Source organism: Pantherophis guttatus, chromosome 4 (assembly GCF_059756535.1).
Source record: "Pantherophis guttatus breed Tessera chromosome 4, ASM5975653v1, whole genome shotgun sequence".
Lineage (NCBI taxonomy): Eukaryota > Metazoa > Chordata > Lepidosauria > Squamata > Colubridae > Pantherophis > Pantherophis guttatus.
This window is the reverse complement of record NC_142066.1, coordinates 124,253,122-124,268,466: the sequence shown is the minus strand read 5'-3', so window position 1 is coordinate 124,268,466 and position 15,345 is coordinate 124,253,122. Positions and strand designations below refer to the sequence as shown.

General features: G+C 37.9%; 1 protein-coding gene across 3 annotated transcripts in view; it reads right to left on the bottom strand.

Annotated features, from left to right (window-relative positions):
* DGKB (diacylglycerol kinase beta) overlaps positions 1-15,345 on the bottom strand; it is a 296,607-nt gene that overhangs the window by 200,587 nt on the left and 80,675 nt on the right. For all 3 annotated transcript variants that reach the window (XM_060685674.2, XM_034402586.3, XM_034402587.3), the window contains 3 exons: positions 11,866-11,982; positions 9,133-9,206; positions 5,528-5,602 (listed from right to left, as the gene is read on the bottom strand). In XM_060685674.2, the coding sequence (XP_060541657.1) occupies positions 5,528-5,602; positions 9,133-9,206; positions 11,866-11,982 (266 nt within the window). The remainder of the gene's footprint in view (positions 1-5,527; positions 5,603-9,132; positions 9,207-11,865; positions 11,983-15,345) is intronic.

Genomic DNA, 15,345 nt, shown 5'->3' with positions numbered 1-15,345 from the left:
CTCCGGGTGTACCCCAAGGGGAGCCCCATGTAGAGAAAGTTACAACAGTCCAGACGAGAAGTGACGAGTGCTTGAGTGACCGGGTGTAGGGAGTCCCGGTCCAGAAAGGGGCGCAACTGGCGTATCAGGCGAACCTGACAAAAAGCCCCCCTGGCCACGGCTGTCATATGCCCCTCTAAAGACAGCCATGCATCCAGGAGGACACCCAAGTTGCGGGCCCTCTCCGTAGGGGCCAATGATTCGCCCCCAATAACCAGCGATGGCGTCAGCTGGCTCTACCGGGACGCCGGCAGCCACAGCCACTCGGTCTTGGAGGGGTTGAGTTGAAGCCTGTTTCTCCCCATCCAGACCCGCACGGCCTCCAGGCACTGGAACATCACTTCCAAGGCATCATTGGGATGGTCTGGGGTGGAAATGTACAGCTGAGTATCATCAGCGTACTGATGGAACTCCACCCCAAAACCACGGATGATCTCACCCAGTGGCTTCACATAAATGTTGAACAGGAGGGGCGAGAGGACCGACCCTTGCGGCACCCCACAAACAAGGCGCCTTGGGGTCGACAGTTCCCCCCGTCAACACAGATTGCGACCGGTCGGAGAGATAGGAGGAGAACCACCGCAGAACGGTGCCCCCCACTCCCAGTCCCTCCAGCCGGTGCAACATGATACCATGGTTGATGGTATTAAAAGCCGCTGAGAGGTCTAATAGGACCAGGATAGAGGAATAACCCCTATCCCGGGCCCTCCAGAGATCATCCACCAACGCGACCAATGCCGTTTCCGTGCTGTGCCCAGGTCTGAAGCCGGACTGGAGCGGATCCAGATAGACAGCTTCATCCAGGTACTGGGGAAGCTGTCGCGCCACCACACTCTCAACAACCTTCGCAATAAAGCGAAGGTTGGAGACTGGACGATAGTTAGCCAAAACAGCCGGATCCAGGGATGGCTTCTTGAGGAGAGGCCTCACCACCGTCTCTTTCAAGGCGGCCGGCAGGACACCCTCGCTCAAAGAAGCGTTAATAATCCCCTGGAGCCAGCCTCGTGTAACCTCCCAGGAAGCCAGCACCAACCAGGAGGGACACGGGTCCAATAAACATGTGGTTGCGTTCAGTCGTCCCAAGATCCTGTCCACGTCCTCGGGAGCCACAGGATCGAACTCCTCCCAGATAACACTCTCAAGACCTGCCTCAGTCATCTCATCTGAACTAACCCAGTCGGCGGCCAAGTCTTCCCGAATCTGAGTTATTTTATCATCCAGATACTGTACAAAATCCTCAGCTCGGCCCTGCAAGGGGTCCTCCCGCGCTCCCAGATGGAGGAGGGAGCGGGTTACCCTAAACAGGGCGGCTGGGCGGTTATCTGATGACACGATAAGAACGGCAAAATAGCTAGATTTCGCCGCTTTTATCGCCACTAGGTAGGTCTTAATATGAGACCTTACCAGTGTCAAGTCAGACTCGGAACGACTGGCCCTCCAACCACTCTCTAGGCGTCTTTTCCGGCGCTTCATCTCCCTCAGCTCCTCGGAGAACCAAGGAGCTAAGTGAGTTCGGTGCCGGGTCAGAGGCCGCAAAGGCACGACCCGGTCCAAAGCCCCGGCAGCCGCCCTATCCCAGGTGGCCACCAGGTCATCAGCTGAGTCATAGCTAGAGTCTCAGGGAATGGCCCAAGCTCCATCTGGAACCTATCAGGGTCCAGCAGGCGCCTGGGGTGGAACCACCTGGTCGGTTCCGCCTCCCTGCGACGGGGTACGGCGGTCAGAAAGTCAAGTCGAAGGAGCGAGTGGTCAGACCATGACAAGGGTTCAATATCTACATCCCCTATATCAAGGCCACTCAACCACTGACCAGAGATAAAAACTAAGTCCAGAGTGTGTCCCCCCATATGAGTAGGGCTGTGAATTACTTGGGTCAGGTCCATGGCCATCATGGAAGCCATGAACTCCCGAGCTACCTCAGATGTTTCATCGATGGATGGCAGGTTGAAATCCCCCATGACCACAAGTCTGGGGGTATCAGCCGCCACCTCGGCTATAACATTGAGGAGCTCGGGCAGGGTCGTTGCCACGTGGCAGGGAGCCAGGTACGTGATCAACAGACCCATCTGCACCCCACGACCCCACTTCACAAAAAGGGACTCACATCCGGCTATCTGAGGTACAGTGGTCTCCCTCGGATCAAGACCTTCTTTTAGAATGACCGCCACCCCCCCGCCCCTGCCCTGAGCTCTCGGCTGATGAAATGCACGGAAGCCTGATGGGCACATCTCCACGAGGGGAACTCCCCCCTCATGGCCCAACCAGGTCTCCGTGATACCTGCCAGGTCCGCTCCCCCCCTCCTGAATAAGATCACAAATGAGGGGGGCTTTATTTACCACAGACCTGGCATTACATAACATCAGCCGGAGACTCGGGCGCTGAGACTCTAAGCAGCCTGGGGAACGGGAAGAGCTAAGGGGACCGGGGCACGCAATCGCTCGGAGATAGCGAGCACGTGCCCCCACCACATGATATGGTCCCCTGCTCCCGCCATACCTGCCCCTCCCACTCAGCGTGTTAATAGAGAAGCCCTCACTAGAGGGCATTCTAACAGTCCCCTTTCTCCCAGAGTCCGCACCCCCTACGGCACCATTAATAGCAACCGGACTGGTCTGCAACCCCCGTGGGTTTTCCCCCAAACCCACATAACCTCCCCCACCCTCAGAACCCCTTAAAAGTCTATTTAAAAAAGTCTTTAAAAAACCCCTCAATCCCCTTTTTGCGGCATGCCACCTCTCGGAGTCCCAAGATCCGTCATTAAGGTGCGCCCTCGATAACATAGAGGGCCAGGCCTGCGAGAGGGGGGAGTCTCGCAGTGCAAGAAGCTTTGCCCTAGAATACATTTTAACACTAGAGTGATAATACAAGTTTGGCCTAGACATGGCCTACGGGTTTATAATGATGGTTTCAAATGTCCAGGAAGCAAGACTAAGTTAATCGGAAGAGTCACCATTACCCTCTCACGGTAATGGGTAGGAGTCCTCACGTTCAGTCCAGCTGAGGGAAACTATCCAACCACCCTCTCACGGTGGTTGGCCATCCTAATCAAGGCAAGATGGAAAAAGTCAGAAAAAGTCCGAAAACCACCCTCTCACGGTGGTTTGGGCTTCCTGGCCCTGGAAAGATGAGTCCCATCCGTGGCGAACGAAGTCTGGAACTGGCTCCATCCATCCTCCCGTAACTGCCTTGTCCTCCATACAGCCAGGAGACAGGACGAAAGACAGAGCCAGGTCCCAAGCTCTTAGTCCTTAGAGAAATAAGATATACTGAAGAATAAGTAGCAAACTACCCTTGCAGTTTTTTTTCTCCCATTACCACTCCCACTCCCACTTTTTTATTTTTTTTTTAAATTCATATGTTCAGTAAATATACAGAACAGATCTTCGCAACAAGGATGCCATCAAATTGTAAATTTGTATGTGACAGAAGCAGAAATTACATGAGGAGTAATTATATGAAATTAAGTAATAATATAATTAAAATGTAATTTCAGTAATATTAAAGTAATTAAATTCATTTAATTTCAATTTCAATTAAATCAAATGTATTATTTGTCCTGCTCCTTCTCAATTTCTTGCCCTACTCTACCTGTTTTTTGGAAAGGAATTGTTCTAATTTCATTTTAAATTCTATTTTATCCATTTTAAATGGTTTTTATCAGATTTTAGTAATAATTTGTGTCTGGAACTCTGCACTTTGATATGGCCCAAGGGCTAATCAATAAAGTAAAGGAAGGTAGGAAAGGTATTGTGTACTGTAGTCTTTGCACAAACATGTGAAATAAAAGGTATTTGCTTTTGTTGTGGATTGCAACAAAATATACATAGAGACAAATTAGGGATGCCCACCAGTCTCTTTAAAGCTGCTTTGCTCAAATAGCAATGTGATTAGTTTGCTTCAGATTGTTCTGTTTCAGTCTGTTTTAAAACTTCTAACACTTGAGAAAAAGGCTCAAAAGAACTATTTTAAAAACCTGTTGTAGAAAGAGAGATATTCCTTTTCTGATTACCCTCTTACCAATTGAAAAGAAAACTAATAGGCCCTAAGGCATGCTGCCAACCCCATCCTTTATACCTTTCCTCTGACTTAGAGTAAATAAGTCTACTAAATCAAGATTTTTCACAAATACAAATAAATCCATATTAGCTCTATTATAAGACTCATTGAAGAAATTTTAAAAACAAAGAATAAAGTAGCAATAAATTAGACCGTAGAAGTAACTAAAATCCTATACTGGAAAGTTAGTCTAATTAAATCAATATACTGAGAAGTTACTGAAATCAAATACATTTTGTTGTTCATCCTTTACTCAAATAATTAGGGACTCAGAAACAACTAGGAATAAGAACAAAAAACATCTGACTTTTCAAATTATTTCATTTCTGAGTAATGAACTACAATACAGACAGAGATTTGATAAACTATCAAAATAACAATATTTTGGAAAATATTCAGTGAGTCATAATGACCAAAGAAACAGTACATTAACCTTTTTTCAAACATTCGTGAATATTTGCAAAGAGATATGACTGGGAAATGGTAAGAGACGATAGAAAAATGGAGCAGCAATTCCAGCCATATTAGACCTTTTAAGTAGGGTTGGCCAGAGGTAAGCTAACAAACCCTTTTTCCAGCTGGCTACTGAATGTTCCAATTGGATATCTGGTTGGAATTGGTTTTATTTAGGTACGTGTTCAGAGCTTAATCTGTGGAACTTGGTCCCATGAACAATGCTTTCTAGTTTTGAAACCCAGCTTGGCTCAAGATAGCTGCCTTTAAAAGTGACTCAGGCCTCTAAAGTTGGGTCTTTTAGGACTGAAAATCCTAACTGGCAGGTGAAAGAAAGAGGTACAGTCAGTAGAAATAATGTGTGGCTCTGATCACTTGACTTCTTATTTGTAAGCCTATGTTAATTGAACTAACTAGATTTAAGACACCACTTTGTTACTGAAAGAAAATTGCATCCAACTGATAACCATGACAAAGAAATAAACATCACAAATATATGTATATGTACACACATGGCCTGGAAAGTCAGAATTAAATCAATTTGCATAAGAAAAACAGAAACAAACAAGGCTATGCAATATTGGACAGATAATTAATCAGAAGTTTTTGCAATTTCTTTACTAATGTTTTAAGACTAAACAGTTTCTTAAATGGAGAAAATGAGAATGGGAAATGATCTTTACATTTAAAAATGAATAGTCACAAAACACTACCCTCTTGTGGCATTATGCTACTATCCGTACATGGGTGATTATTCTTTTTTTTAAGCACTGTAAGCCTTTTAAAAAACTTTGTCAATATATATCAAGTAGAAAGTAATTCTTATATTTAAAAATCTGGAAGAACCCTCAACTATGTCATCAAGTTACAGCAACATATTTCTTCAGTTAATTTCTCTTTATACCATATTTACAGAATATCATTGTGTTTTAGGCTATGTTATTTAATAAGTTCATGTTTGACAACATACAGACTTACCCTGGCATTGGTCCATTTCCTGAAAGGCTGTAAACCTGACGAGGATTCAGAAGATACTGAAATTTCCTATAAATTCTAGGGTTGAGGATAGAAAAATATTTGAATTTTATTGGCAACAAAATATGTTTTGGCAGTTCTACCACATGATAATATGTTGGATTGAACAAAGTCACACTGCATCCCACACTATGCTTACCAATGTTAATATTTCAGGATATATAGACGGATGAGCACATTTATTCTGCATAATTTGTAAACATGGGCAAAGTCAAGTAAATAAGATATCAAACAAGAACTAGTTAAGAAAGACCTTAAATTCATTTCTACATGATGTACTGTACTGCAAACTGCTTTTCAAATGTTAGCCATTTCAAAATCTATTTGCCATACATCAATAGCCTACCAAGTTGCAGAGCACTTTAAATCTTGGCCCCGTCTATGGCAAAGATAGCATACCTACAGACCCTTGAGCCTTACACCTTCACTTTTGTTATTGCTGCCTAAAATTTTGCTCAATCAAACATTTTGGAATTCTATCACTAAATGAACATTTCTCTATTTTTACAAATCTAAGAGAAGAGTCACAATTTAAGGATTCCATAATGATTTAAACAGAATTGAAAGACAGCTTATAGTTCATAAATATTGCTTTCAGTATAAGATTTTTTTGAATTTGGTCTTATCTAGGTAACACCTGTTGAAGTGTAGCTCCCTTGGAAGTAGCAGAATCAGAAAAGATTCTGCTACTAATATCACTGACTGTTTTGCAAGAATCCACTTTCATGTATAAGACAAAATATGCAGTCATGTATTACAAACACCAAAGTGTAACTTTTTTGATCCCTCACAATGGTTGGGCCAAATGTCTGGGACATTTTTGTTTCGAAGGCTTCAAAAATGAAGAAGATGGGTGTATAAGGCCTGCAGAAATTGAAGGCAGTCATATTATTACACAAAAAAGTCAACACAAAATTTTCTGAAATTTTTTTAGTTGGAGTGGAGTTTAAGAAGCAAAATGACTGTCTTAAGGTAAAGGTAAAGGTTCTCCTCACACATATGTGCTAGTCATTCCCGACTCTAGGGGGTGGTGCTCATCTCCATTTCAAAGCCAAAGAGCCAGCACTTTCCAAAGACGTCTCTGTAGTCATGTGGCCAGCATGACTAAACGCCAAAGGTGCACTTTCCCACCAAAGGTGGTTCCTATTTTTCTACTTGCATTTTTTATGTGCTTTTGAACTGCTAGGTTGGCAGAAGCTGGGACCAGTAATTGGAGCTCACCCTGTTACGCGACACTAGGGATTCGAACTACTGAACTGCCGACCTTTCGATCGACAAGCTCAGCGTCTTAGCCACTGAACCACCGCGTCCTTAAGCTTTAACAAATTCAAGAGACCCTCTTTTTCCAAAATCCTAATTGGTCCTGTCCGTTCTTGTGACACTAGAACATCTTTGACTGTATTCCATAAACTCTTCAGAAGTGAAATGCTTTAAAAGGCACAATATGTGATAATAAGTGGGTGTTCAAGCATAATTGATGTTTTACAAATGTATCTTGTATTACTTGAGATCTTTTAACCATATTTCTTTGTTCTTTAAAAGGCCTCATCAAAATAAATCAAGCATTTGATTGATCTTTCTTAAACAATTCATACGTGTACAGGTAGTCCTCAACATATGACCACAACTGAGCCCAAATTTCCTGTTGTTAAGCGAGTCAGTTGTTAAATGAATGTTGCCCCTTTTTATGTCCTTTCTTGCCATATTTGAAAAGTGAATCAGTACATTTGCTAAGTTAGTAACATGGTTGGTAAGCAAACCTGGCTTTCCCATTGACTTTGCTTATCAGAAGATGCAAAAGGTGATCAAATGACCCCAAGAGACTGCAACCATCATAAATATCAGTCAGTTGGCAAGCGTCCAAATTTTGATTATATGACCATGGAGATGCTGCAGTGGTTTAGTGTGAAAAAAAGTCGTAAGTCACTCTTCAGTGCCATGCTAACTTCAAACAGTCACTAAATGAACTGTTGTAATTCAAGGACTACCTGTATAATATTTGAATATAAAAAGATGAGGCTGGATCTCTTATACATTTTACATCCACCTATACATTTGCCAATGGCTGTCATTGGTTAATGTTAATTAGATTTTAGAAATTAAATGTATCCATTATTCCTAGTCTGAATATGGTCCAGGAAAAGAAAGTCAGGTGAGTGACTTCCTTTTGGATGTACTGTAACTATCATGACTATTGGAGCAGACAACTGACACAAGCAATTGCTTGCAATTTTAGACCAAATCAACACATCACCCTAATACCTGTCCTTTTTCCTTTTTTGTTTGAATGAGAAAACGGTTGGTTATTTTAAGCTATTACTTTTTTTTTTGCTTAATAAAGCCTTCCAAGGAGAAAGTTTCTGTAAGATAACTAGAAAGTTACAAGATGGTCCGCATACATAATGTACTTTTATATCTTTTGGACAATGGGTTCAAGGAACCAGACAACTGAAAGCTAGAATTCAGCAAGAGATTTTAAATAAAAAAACACAGAATCATGGTAGACTAAATAAAGTAGAACAAAATAGTTAGGTAAGGTTAAAGTAGCAGTAGATAACTAAGCATTTCCATATGGGCCTTAGTTAATTTAAAAAAGACTTTTTCAAAATCAGATTTCTGGTGAAAGGTATCTGTTCTTTCCCTAACAATCTTCTAGACGAGAAAAAAGAAATAAAGAAAAAAAGGAGAGGAAATGAAACTATGCCATCTTTTTTATTGCTTACTTTACACACAACACACACACCCATGAATATGCAATAGACCTCCCAAGAAATAATTCTTGTGATAATGTGATCCTGGACAAGGAACAAGGAAAAAAGTCAAAGGAATACAGAGATCTGTTATTAGGAAAAAGAAAGAATAATAGTAAGAATATAAACTAAAGTGCTGATAGTTTATCTAGCCTTTAGATAAACTATCTATTCTTCCTTTAAAAGGAAGACTGCAGAATCAACCAATATTTCAAGTCATGGAAAATATCAGAACTAGAAAAAGGAAAGGTGGCTGAAATTGTGTCATAACTGGAATATTCAAAAGGAACTGAAAGTCCAGAGAAGTCACAAATCCAACAGCATTATCAATTGAGCTCCAAAGATATTGAAACATAAACCCTAATAACCACAATTAGTTATAATTAATAAAGCCCACTTATAATGGAACTTCATAACTGTAGTCATAATATTTATTTTATAGGCTATATTTAATGTGGTCTATAAAATAAAACTGCTTCAATAAGCCATGAGTTTACCAAGGATGGGACATTTTTCAATTTGAAACATATTCCAAACAAGAAAAGGATATAACTGTAGGTAAATAAATAAATGTAGAAATAGAAACATAACCCAATTTAATTAACAAATTGGTCATAGTTCAACATCATTTTATTATTAACATTGTTCTATGTAATTAGCGTTAAGTAGCTTTGGAAAATAAAATGTAAAATACATGCATTCATTTTTCTTTCTATTCAAAAAGTAATTAAATGAATTGGTTTTCTTCCTAAATCAAACTGAGGCAAGCCCTTAGAAAGATTATCAAGAAACACATACCTTTCTCCTTGTTTTCCTCCACTTTTAGGGTTAACAAAAACTAGAAGTGGTTGAGTACCTGAAACTGGTGTGATCTAAATTTAAAGAATTCAAAGAAAAACAGTTCAATTTTCTTCAATATTTTATATTATATTACTAATGTAAACATACACACTAAGCTCTCTACGCATACGAATTAGACCCCTAGGCAGATGTGTGTGTGTGTGTGTGTGTGTGTGTGTGTGTTTATATACCACATAAATTCTAATCTGTCTCTCCATATATTTTCAATTAGCACATCTATTTATGAAAAGTCAAGAGTATTAATGAAATATATTTCTAATAACCTTAATTTTAAGAGTGTACCTAAAGATTATTGCTTTTCATACATCCTTGAAGTATAACTTCTAGCAAATTGATTCTTCAGAAATGTAGGCATCTACCTTTTTGCACCAAATATTAAACAATACACAATTTTGAGCATCTCCAGTAAAATATTTTTGTCAGAAATTGAACAGATGTATGTTGCATGAGTAAACAGCAAAAATATCCTCTATAAATTTTATTCTTGAAGTTCCTAGAATCAAATCAGACAATCCAAGAGCTTACAAAAGATAGGACTTTTTTTGTTGTTGTTGTTGCAAAACAGATCTGCTTTTACTAATGGGTTTACACACAGTTTTGTCTATGTTAAATCCAAATAAAAGTGGAAGCCCTGACTTTTTCTGAATAAGGAAAAAACAAACAAACAGGGAATTCTGACAGGATTCAGTGAGCACAATTTGGGCAGTCACTACATTGTGAGAGGAAGATCTATATACATTTCTGCGTAGATAAAATCACAGTCTTTTTCAATAACTATCACATCTTTAATGCTTATTTAGAAATGTAATCAATGTTATTTATTTAGTTTAATTCCAGGATTGTTTATTCCTGTGAATGAGGCATAAACCAGGGGTTCTCATTCTGACAAAGATTGACTGTCTCTTAGAACTCTCTATGGGTTCAGGTTAATTAATGAGCCTCATCTTAAGCTTATACATGATATATTACTTCCTCTAATTAGAAATAATAAACCTGATCATTATGCTGGTTAAGCTGGAAAGAAATAAGATGAATGTGCTTAACTATGATTAATAACAGTTGCACCTAAGAAGTGATCCTCTCTGCCACTGAGTTGCCTGCATAGTCCTTTATGACTATGCTTTTTAATATTTTTTGTACTAAAATCATGGATAAAATATTCCTTCCGTAGTGAATATTATTAAAAGAAAATATATTACCTATTTTTTGTATGTAATGAAGAATTGGCAGAAGAGAAAATCTCAATTTATTGCAAGTTTTCTAAGCAAAATTTAAATAATTAAAATATATTAAATAACTTAAACAGTGGCAGATATTCCAGAACTTAAATCAATCTTCATTTAATATATTACCCTTTATTAAAATGGTTGTAGAGAAACATAAGCACATTATATGTTTGTATAAGATCTTTGTGTGCATGTGTGTGTGTGTGTGTTGTTATTTTTTTTTTGTTCTTTTTCTCCTTTCTCCTTTTTCTACTTAATCAAAGCATTAAAAAATTTAACTTGTTCTTTTTGCGTGTTACAATGAGGATATTACAATATCTATACCCATGATGGCGAACATATGGCACAGGTGGCATGCAGAGCCATATTAGTGGGCACGCCAGCTCAGCTCTGGGGCGCATGTGCGTGCCGGCCAGCTGATTTTCGGGCCTTCTGGGTCCACCAGAAGTAGGGAAACAGGCTGTTTTCTGCCTCTGGAGGGCCTGGGGGGGGAGGCCCGTTTTTCTTTCTTTCCTGGCTCCTGATCCTTTCTATTTATATTAGGTATGTTTCCTGATTCTAAGGCGATAATAAAGATCAACCAAGAAATATCTATTGCCTTGCTGTCCATGTCTGCAAGCTTCCTGAATAGACATTTGACACAGAATAATAGACTTTGACCTAAACTAAATTTTATTTGGTGTAATTCAGCAGGACATAATTTATATTCTAATGTGATTCATATCTTAGTTGAGGCCCTATTTTACCAAGTATTCAACATCCAGACAACAGCTGGAATAAATTAATTGATCAGAATGTACATGCCAATACAGCTGTGAATGAAATCCATTAAATAATTTACCTTATTAGAAGTAATTAATTAATAAGTTTGAAAGCAAGATGTTCTACCAATTTTGAAAAGCAGGCATGAAAGTCCTGTGCAGATGGCATTCCTAGAAAAAGAACTATAGAATCTGCCAGATCTGTTTCACTGTGTACCATTTATAAACTATTATAAAAAATGTTCTCTCTAATGTTAGTAGTCTATATTTCTAACAAAAGTTCCATGGAGACACCTGGAGGTTATTTTGTTCTTTAAGTACAAGAGAATAATGTAATTTTATAAATAATGTTATAATTAGACATATGGCAAAAATATTATAGGTACAAAAGCCAGCCATTCTTTACATTAGTATCTACATTTTTAAACATGCCACCAATATTTTCAATACAGATCTCATATATGCAAAATCATACAGTTATTCTTTTGTGAACAAACTCAGGAAAGTGTTTTAGAAAGTGAAGATGAATGTTCATTGTATAATGTGATACTGCTCAGTGTACAGATGCCATGCTTTTATCTGTGATCCAACTGGTGACCAAATTTAACTTTCATTCTGTAACTATAAAAAACATTTTAATAGTAACTATACAAATACTTAAAAATGACAATGGCAAATCAGACCTGAAGACCTTGACCATCAATAGTGAGAGAATTTGCTCTCTGCACCTTGCTTCGATCAGCTACTTTGTTTGTTTGTTGACAGCTACTTCTTTCTTTTTTCATTGTTGCTTGGCGTTCCTAAAAAGGAGGTCAGAAATAATAGATTAATATGTTAAATATGTTACTGGGGTAGAAATGGAAAAATCCCATTCAACAATGATGCATTCAACCACTGCTCCAGTGATAATGAGTTCAGTGATTGCAATCAAATTAAATGAAGTCCAAATTCACATACATCTATTTATGTATCTAGACATAATAGCAGTTAGATAATAGATAGATGATAATTATTTTTTCACAATAAGAACTAATGCAATGATGTGAAATTGGTGATACCATGTGAGGCCATGATCAAGCTTCATAAATAAAATTAATTCGAGAAAGTCTACCCCATTGTCTTGACAACAAAAACACTGAAGATCACAATTGTTTATAATCTGAAATTTCAAAAAGATTTATTGCAATATAATCTCCTTTCAATATCATATAGCACAATTGTGTGTGTGTGTGTAAAATTTGAAATAATTGAGAAGTTAAACTAAAAGCATGTAAAAAAATGATAACAGGTTTTTTATTTTTAGCTTATCTAGAAAAATTAGCAGTTGCTTTCAAAAAACTATATTCTATTTGCAAACCAAGATAGTTTAGATTTGCTTGCCACCTTGGCAACTAAAATAATAGTATCAATGGTAATAACTGGCATTGGCTGTATTTTATCATGTTTTGAGTAAAATGTTGTGTAAAACTGGAAAAAAAATCAAAGTAAACATTGCTGCACATTATTTGATTCAAATCCAGACTTTTTTGGAGGGTTGATCTAACTAGTGACTTCTTAAATTTCATCTCCACAATAGACGTATGCTAGGAGACAGTAGCTGGATTAAAGTCCCTCTTATTCTCAACTGGACAATATGTATGCATCAAAAGAAAAAAAAAGTGTCTTTCAAAATTTTAATTCTTTATTGAAATATCTATAATCTGTAATCATTATATAGTCCAAAGTAGTTCAAAACAAGAATATGAAACAGAAAAGCATTAAATAAAAATGACATAAATGTTAGTATTTTTATGGCTAGAAAGTCTCTTTTTTTTCACAAAGAGATGAAATATAATAATATCATAGAATGGTGTACTGCAAATAAATCTATTTCTGCATTACTACCAAGTCATGATCTGTAAGCCAAGTGATTACTAACAATACTACCACTAAACCTAATTGTTATTTGAAACTAAATCAATCCCAATAAATACAATATGCAGCAATGGTCTTGTTCTGCAGAAGCAAGAGTGCTGCATTAGAGCCAGACTCATAGTGACACATGAAAAATACACTGAATTTCCTCCTTTAGCATTACCAGTATAACAATCAACATATGAACATGATCTAGTCATCTATTCATAAATTCAAGACCTTATATATTGGATATATTAAATCAATCCATTGTAGAATGGAGTCTCTATTGAAATTAATGGTCTGCCACCAACCATGCTTCTTCAGTACAGTTTGAGAGATAGATGGGGTTGAGACAGAGACAGCTTCTGTTCCTGAGGGAGGTTCTGGATCTCCTTGTTCCTAAACACCTTGGTCAATACACATTAATTGATCTTAATACTTCATATTGAAAGCTAATATCTGGGTTCCATTTGGCTGGCTGAAATTTATCAGGCAGCAATTGAGCACAAGAATAATTGACATCAAATCAAAGCAATTCATGTTATTGCTACTCAAATTTCATAAAATATTTTCTATTACTTATTGCACTATGGACTCTAGAATAGTCAGATATCCTGCCTATATCTTGGTGAAGCTCCTTTCCTCTATTACATCTTAACCTTCACAAGCAGAAAGTCCTAGACTATAATGGAACTGTTCTCATTGAAAACAAGATGATCTGTTCTTTTTCCCCCTGTCTTCCTGTGACACAGAGTTTATTATTAAAGCTATTTCTATAAATATAATCCAAAAAACCAGTAATACTCCTATTATAATCAACACAAAAATAGCAGCATTATCTATTTTCCAAGTTAGAATTCATAACATTATTAAATTCAAGGAATATATACGTGAATATAAGGAAATCCTTTCGTTGAATATACAGGGAAAATAGAAACAGAAGTGGTAATTGTGAACCATTTGCAGCTTTTAAACTGGTGCAAGAAGACATAAAGAAAAAGAATTGCTTTTGTCAGGTAAATAATAGCAATATCTCTTCTGCTGCTTTGGTGCTGAAGCAGTATATCTCCCAACTGATATACTGGGATTTCATGCTATTCTGAGTCTGAATGCAGGAGTGGTAGTCTTAAACTGATCCAAAGGACAACAGATTGTAGAATCTCATGCTTTGTCAAGAGAAAATACAAAGTCAATAAAAATGCATGGAACAGTTCTGTTAGAATTTATTCATGTGAACTAGCTATATAGCTAAATGTAAATATATTCTAATAGAAATATGACACCTGTAAAGGTAGCCACAAATCTTGCAGTTTTCTTGGTAAGTTTTTCAGAAACAGTTTGCCACTTCCTTCTTCCTAAGCCTGGCCAATTTGGTGTAGTGGTTAAGGACTAGAAATTGGGACTCTAAAATTTTTAGTCATGCCTTGGGCATGAAGCCAGTAGGATGACCTTGGGCCAGTCACTTTCTCTCAGCTAGGACCAAAGCAATGGCAAACTGCTTCTGAAAAAAAGCTTGTCAAGAAAACTGCAGGAACTTTGTCCGTATAGTCTCCAAGAATCAGACACAATTGAATGGAAGAAAATATACAGAGGAGGAAGTTTTTAATTCTTTGTTCCAGTGATTAGTCTTTTTTTCCAAATTTAAAGGAGAAGAGTTATTAAAAAGCAAAATATACTACATCATAAAAAGCAAGCTTATTGCTTTTTTCTTCAGTTAAGTGCTTTAAAATGTAGCAGAGGAGCTTTCAGGATACACAATGTTCAATATTTCCACATTGGTCCTATTGTCACATGAGGATCACAGATCCTTTTCCTATTACATCCAAAGCAGTTTTATAGAAAAGATCCTGTTTACATTCAATCAAAAGTTCTCCTATAATGTGAAATTACTAAAATTCCATATAAAGGGTAGTGATGCCAATGCTTGTAAGGTAGACAATCAATAGATGCAATTTATATAGACTTCTGTAAAGCCTTCGATTCAGTAGTACACGGCAAGCTACTTCTAAAACTAAAATATTATGGCACTTCCAGATTCCTGCATAAGTGGATAGGTACGTTCCTATCAAACAGGTAGCAAGTAGACAAAATAGGGAACACATTATCTAACCCTGTACATGTTAACAGCGGTGTCCCCCAAGGCAGCATTTTAGGATCCACACTCTTTATACTTTATATAAATGACCTTTGCGATCATATTATAAGCAACTGTGTTCTCTTTGCGGATGATGTAAAACTATTCAACACCACTGACAATGCTGCTACCC